Raw genomic sequence first — 6,901 nt, forward strand, 5'->3', positions numbered from 1 at the left:
ACCTTGCACTCAGACTAGTAGGAGTCCGAGTCAAACTGACCCAGTAAATTCAGACAAGTCTTTAGCAGATGTACTTTATCAAAAATTCTGATTTTTTATTTACAACATACAATTGTATTTTTTATTCTTAACGTGAAAATCACCTTGCACTCAGACTAGTAGGAGTCCGAGTCAAACTGACCCAGTAAATTCAGACAAGTCTTTAGCAGATGTACTTTATCAAAAATTCTGATTTTTTATTTACAACATACTCGTAATGTTCACTAAAAACTTGCCAAATTTCATGTAGATACACTTTGTAAATTCAGAATTATAGTAAACATTTCTATGTATAGGTTCACATAAATGGTGTTGGTACACCATTTATATAGAATTATAAAATCTACAGAAATATGGTTATAAAATTTGATATGCACTTTTGAAAATTTTAGCTTTAGTTGTAGTAATACAAAAACAACAACGACTCACAAGATAATAGGAACTACAGTTAGAAATTTTCTCGTTTTGGTAAATTGCTCTCCATTATCAATCTGTTCCCAATGGGTTAAGAAGTGTGCTTTTCCTTGGTCTCCTAGTTCCCATGGAGTCCCTTTTATAAAATGAAGAAGAACAAACACTGTCTGTAAGAAAAAAAAATTTAGGCCTAAGAAAAACATTCTGGTAATCAACTCATTCAGAAATATATAATTATAAAAATAATACAAGAGACAAAGCCAAGTTTTCAAAAATATAAATTGTACAATTATACACATCACTTAATTATTTTAGCATCTCTTGTACTTCATTCTCTCACACAGTGATAGATTTTTATTCTATAATATTACATTTTAAGTAATGCGACTGAAAGCCACAGTTTGGTACACTGATGTCATTCATACACAAAGTACATAATAAATTAAAGTCAGTATGAACAATTTTTTGTCTCACAAACAAGTAAAACTATTCATATTTCAAGTAATTAAGACTATCATTATAACTTTGGAGTAAACCCCAACGTATCTCTAGACTGAACATGAATAACTGATTTAAAATGATGCTTAATTCACTTTACTGATTGCTTTTCAGTTATCAGTTATGCAATTGTTTCATGAAAACCTAGGAATATCCATCACTTTCTGTTTCCTGACCAACTATACTCCGAGTTTAAAAAAATATGGATACTTCATTGTCACTTTTAGCACTTATTACCCTTTATAATACTGTCACTTCTCAGTATGAAAATAGGTGAAGCATTAATGCCTAAATCTGTTAGCTGTGGTTGCCAATAGTGGTGATTGTGTGTTAATTTGTTGATTGTGGGAATGTCAGATATAAATTATAAAACATGGTTTCTCTGTGTAAAAACACTATGGTTGTATACAGTGCTGTGATAAAAAAAAACTAATGTTACTTCCGGTGTCTCTATATTTTTTTATAATTGGCAATTGTTTTACCATCATTTAAAATCCAGCAGAGTTGGAACCATGAATTACATATTGCATGTCACTCGTATAAGTCACATGACTGTCATGGGACAAAACTAGTAAATGGTGACTTTCAAAATCAATTCATGATTATTTTCAGAGATCATCAAACCAAGTCCCAAAAACAGTGTACAAGTAACGTTCAAACAGTTTCAAAAATCCAGACTGATTGGTATCAAATGTACAGCTGGCTCAAGGAGGAGGAACAATCCAATGGCCCACTGCATATTCACCAGAGAAAAGATAGCACTAAATATGATAATGATTACTGGATGTACAACTGGTAGTTACATTATAGAAGTTACTGATGGTACTACAGCTTTTGTTAAAGGTTTTACATTTTTAGAATTGGGTGGGTTACCTCTACACATACCCCCTTGGTTGTTATAGGAACTGGAAACTTCTTTGCTTGCAGAAGAGGAGTGTTAAGGTTATCATTTTATTTTTATTCTTTTAAACTTCCATCAAAAATGGATGTTTGTATTTCTTAAACTTCCATCTTAGCACTTAATATTAGTAAATTAATTGTATTAGTTTCAATCCACTTTAAATGGAACAAAGAATATTAGAGTTAGCCCCTTAATCTTTAATTGTCTACTAACTTACAAAACCAGCAGCTAGGTGTCTCTGATGATTTTGTCCAACTTTGAGCTCTGTGCATTAGTTTATATGAAAATATATATCAATAAACACACTAAAAAAGAGAGAAACATTTCATTAAAGATAGTTTATACTAAATACACATTGAGATGAAGTAGAGTTTGGGAATAAACAAACTGAAAGAATAGCTAGATCATAAGATAAATAACAGTTTCAAAGAGATTAAATAATAAGCTCATTACTCTAATGTTACGAGTACAAGGAACAAAATACAGACAAGTTTGGAACTCAAGTTGAAAAGAATGACTGACAGATATAATGGGAATTACTAAAACATGTTTTGATTTGAAGGGCACTGATAGTAAGAATTATTTTCAAATTCCTGGGTACAATTTATTTAACAGTGACAGATGTTTTAATTAAAAGAAAGGTGGGGGAAGTTGTTCTCTATACAAGAAACAAGCTGCAGCCTGAAACACACATATAGTAGTCAAGAGGTTGAGTCTGTATGGATTACAATCCTACAATCTGGAGTTTAAAGTGTAGATAATTTTTTAACTAAGTATTGTTACAGGCTATCAAAGTGGACAAATAATGTTAATAAGAAATTGTATGGGAATATCAGCATTGTAAGTAATAAGGATAATGATGCAATAATCATGGAAGACTTCAATTTTAGACACATCGATTGGATGCTCTTTATTTGTCGAGTTTTGTGCAAAGCCACTTGAAGGCTATCTGTGCTAGTTGTCCCTAATTTCGAAGTGACAGACTAGAGGGAAGGCAGCTAGTCACCACCACCCAGTGCCAACTCTTGGGCTACTACTTACCCATGAATAGTGAGATTGATCATCACATTATAATGCCCCACAGCTGAAAAGGCAAGCACATTCAGTGATTAAATTTGATCCCATACCCCACAGGTTGCATGTTTCATGCCATAGTCGTCAGGCCATACCAGACCCCACACGTGAGGAGATGAAGCTTTTGAAATGATTAGAGTTGTCTTATCTTTTACCAAATGGTCAGGGAGACAACCAGAGATTTACATAACGTAAACATAATGAGGATATGGTTATAAGACAGTGGCTAATATCACCAATTTTTGAGGTTGTTAAATGACCTGTACACCCGTAGTGAAAAACACATGATTTGTTGGTATCAGTGTTACCAGGCTTAAGTAATTATAAAGATGTTACGTTTGTGATTTATTTAATTAATAAAACTGACATGAAATTTACTGATTACATGTATATAAGGACATGCAAAATTTGAAATGGAGGTAACATTTGGGAAATAGTGTTCATTACAAAATTAGATTTTATATTTGCTACATCATGTTGTCAAAAAGATGAAATTTTAGTTCCAAATTTTCAGAGAGCTAACTTTGGTGAGATAAGATTTATCATTAGTGAATTAGGATAACAAGTTAAAAGGATGAGATTTGGAAATTTTTATAACTAATTGTTTTTAAATTCTCAAAAAAAAAGGAAAGGGATACAGGAATGATCAAATTTATTTAGATTTAGAAGAATATAAGGGAGAAAATGCCACAAGTGTAAAAAGTTTAGACTGACAGACAGCCCGGAAGATGGATATAGCTACAGGAATGCTAGGGATTTGGTTTTAAAAAAAATTAGAAATTCAAAAATAAGAAACAGCTGGTTGATAATTTGGAAAGTGATAGCAAGGAGTCTTTCAAATATAAATTTTAGGAAGGTAGGAGTCACCTTCAGCTAAGACAGCTTTAATTTTTCTAACAGGGTGGTTGTCCTTTGGAATGAGTTGACTTCAGATGTGATGGATGCAGATAATTTAAGGGAGCTTAATGAAAGGCTTGATGAATACTTGAACGATAAGGACTGACGGGTGTTTTATTTGTATTTTAAATTGGGTTTAGTGGTAGGGACAGTCTAGATGGACCAACAGATCCCTAGAGTTTCAAAGGAGATCAAAGATGCAAGCATCTCTTTAATTTTGGTAGGTCAACAAATAGTGGGCAGGAGTCTAATGACTGGAGAAAGGATGTAATAACAGTTGTCCTGGAATTAATAAGCCAGTTAGTCTTAGTTCTCTAGTGAAAAAATTCTAGATTATTATAAACAATGCTTTGCAGAACCGTTTAGTGAAACATGATATCATGAAAAAGAGCCAAAACATTCACTACAGAAAACTTGCCAAACCAATCTGTTACCACTGAATGACAGAGTATAAAACTATGGTATGATTTATATATATTGACATATTTTAAATCTTTTCACAGGTTCTCATGCTTCAAAACTATCACCCAACACCCCATAAAAAAAAGAAAAGAAAGGATGGCATATTTTCTGTACGAGACGTTTAAACCTAAATATTTAAAAAAAGTTGTACATATGGAACGAATAGTTTAAAGATAAATTCGACGAAGACAATATAAATAAGTATTTGATACCCATAAAACAGCTGCAGATAGAAGCACATATGTCTCTCCAATAAAATCCTTGAGTACGTCAGGTATATAGTATCTTTTTTTTTTACCTGAAGGTCAGCCAGTAAGACTTTGGTCTGTCAATACAGTGTGTATGTTAGTATTCATATTTTGCATTAAAAACAATAATTAATTATAAGCAATGTTCCCTCTAATTTCTTCAATCAACAGGTAGAATGAAGTTTTTTAGGTGCCCCAGTATCAAGGCAATGGGCGGGTGTGTGTTACCAGTTGTTGTTGTTTTTTTTTGGGAGGGGGGGAGTATTTTTTAACCATCGACCTTATTGGATCATTAGGCTGTTTTGCAATGCTACCAGTTGGTAATTTGGGCTTTAGGCCTATCAAATGCCAGGGTCATTAAGGCCATCAACATGTTGAGACTCCTCGTCATTACTGAGGATGTGCACGGCTGGAATAATGAATAATGTGCAGCACTTGATTGGTTGTTGTGTGGCTGTGCAGCCCTGCAGCTTACAAGGAACACTAATCGTCTGTATATCTTTTCTTGCTTAAAATTTTTATAAAAAGACATATCAAAAAAGCAATTTTTGTAAACTGAAATAAAAAGAATGACATTTTACAAACTGCTTAAATCTACACAAAAATTTTGCTTTTTTCTTAACCAACCTTCGTAAAACCTATCAAGAGTTGGAAGGAATTCATACTAAAATTACATACGGTATTATGAATAATATTTGTACATGTCCATGCCCAAGCCACACTTAGGAACGGGAAACTTAACAGTACGAAGTGTAGCCCTAAAACTGCTGCACCATACGTCAGCCACATCCCTTTACTTCTCAACCAGAAGCTGTTTGGATTTGTAGGCCCAGGTGTTCCTCCAAGCATCATCTTGTTTTCTGGCCAACTCTGAACAGAATTCACAATGATATTCTGCACTGAAAACAAAAAAACTTGTATTACTGGAAATTCTACTTCAACAAGATTGCTTTTAACTCTAATGGCAGATAGTAAACTTGTTAAATGTTAAAATACTAATGAACACATTATTACATGACTAAAGCTAAAAGTTTCTTTAGTTTAAAAGCAAATGATGTAGAGAATTTGGAAAAACTGTGTGATGAGATAGTGAGTCTACCTGAAGATGAAGAAGAGGGCAGCTCAAAACACTGAAGAAATAAATGTGAATATATATATATTTATTTATATAGCACCATAACTACCACCAAGACAAGCTGGACATAGCCTCTATCTGACATTTTGCAGAGAACAAACACAGGGGTTTTATGTCTTTATATATATACTTATAAAATAACTTAACTTTCTTAAGTTTCTTTTAAAAAGCTTAGTTCCAACGTATACATATAAAAGTTTGGTATACTATAAGTGATAAATCTTCAAAACTAGAATTGTATTTTACGACATCACTGTCCTATCCTAATACTAGTAATCTTTCATTAACTAAGAAATGAAGCAATGGGCCGCTGTATATTTATAATAATTTTACAATGGGGAATTTTGCCTCAATTATCCCACCAGAGCTCTACCTAGACAGGATGGGGACTAGGTCGGTCGCTTGTCTAGTCTGTATTTAGCCTTTCCTACCTAGTCTAGTTACGGTCTTATCTAAAATGACGTTTTGTCGTGGACATCTATTTTCAGTTTCCACTGCAGTTCAGAGGAGGGCAATTTTTATTTTTCATTTTAGGCTACAATTACCGACACGTTTCCGTGCTAGTGTTCTAAATCTAAGTTATGGTTATTAGAAATTCTAATACTATTAAGCTCATAAATTAGAATTATGCAGAGTAACTATAACATACATTTAACATTTCAATATTATTCATGTAACATTATTAAGTGATACAATAATTTAGTCTTACCAATCAATTTCGAAACCCGAAGGATCTACTTGAGCACTTCCTACGTATATGTCACCAGCTCACAACACTCACGTAATCTCGTTTCCAATGACATTGTCTCTTCTGATTCTTATGACGCAACGAGTTATGTAAGTGATGTACATTATAAAAATAAAATGTTTGTTTCTTTGTAGTAAAGCACAAAGCTACACAATGAGCTAGCTGTCTGTGCTGTGCTCACCATGAGTATCACAATCCGGTTTTTTGGAGTCTAAAGTCTTCAGACTTGCCGCTGAGCCATTGGAAGGCAGGGAAAAAAATAATTATTTTAGGTCATTCCATGTATACATATTTATACTGTTACAACAGCGGAGGTCACGTGACACTGGTAACACGTAATGAGTATCTAGAAAGCTCGAGGAACTTGTCGAACATCCTAGCGGTTGCTAGAATGGCGCTCTTATAGTATATAAGCCGGCAAATAAAGTGACGGCAACAACTGAATAGCAGACAGAGAGAATGAAGATATAGAGGGACAATTGAGT

At 33.4% G+C, this 6,901-nt stretch overlaps 1 protein-coding gene across 1 annotated transcript in view; it reads right to left on the reverse strand.

The window, feature by feature from the left end:
• The window catches only part of LOC106462403 (ORM1-like protein 1), an 8,193-nt gene extending 1,669 nt beyond the window's left edge, over positions 1–6,524 (reverse strand). The window contains exons 1-3 of the mRNA XM_013922329.2: positions 6,378–6,524; positions 5,212–5,432; positions 469–620 (exon numbers count right to left, since the gene is read on the reverse strand). Of these exons, the coding sequence (XP_013777783.1) occupies positions 469–620; positions 5,212–5,385 (326 nt within the window). The 5' untranslated portion in view covers positions 5,386–5,432; positions 6,378–6,524. The remainder of the gene's footprint in view (positions 1–468; positions 621–5,211; positions 5,433–6,377) is intronic.
• Between the last annotated feature and the right edge of the window lie 377 nt (positions 6,525–6,901).

This window comes from Limulus polyphemus, unplaced genomic scaffold (genome assembly GCF_000517525.1).
Source record: "Limulus polyphemus unplaced genomic scaffold, Limulus_polyphemus-2.1.2 Scaffold1157, whole genome shotgun sequence".
NCBI lineage: Eukaryota > Metazoa > Arthropoda > Merostomata > Xiphosura > Limulidae > Limulus > Limulus polyphemus.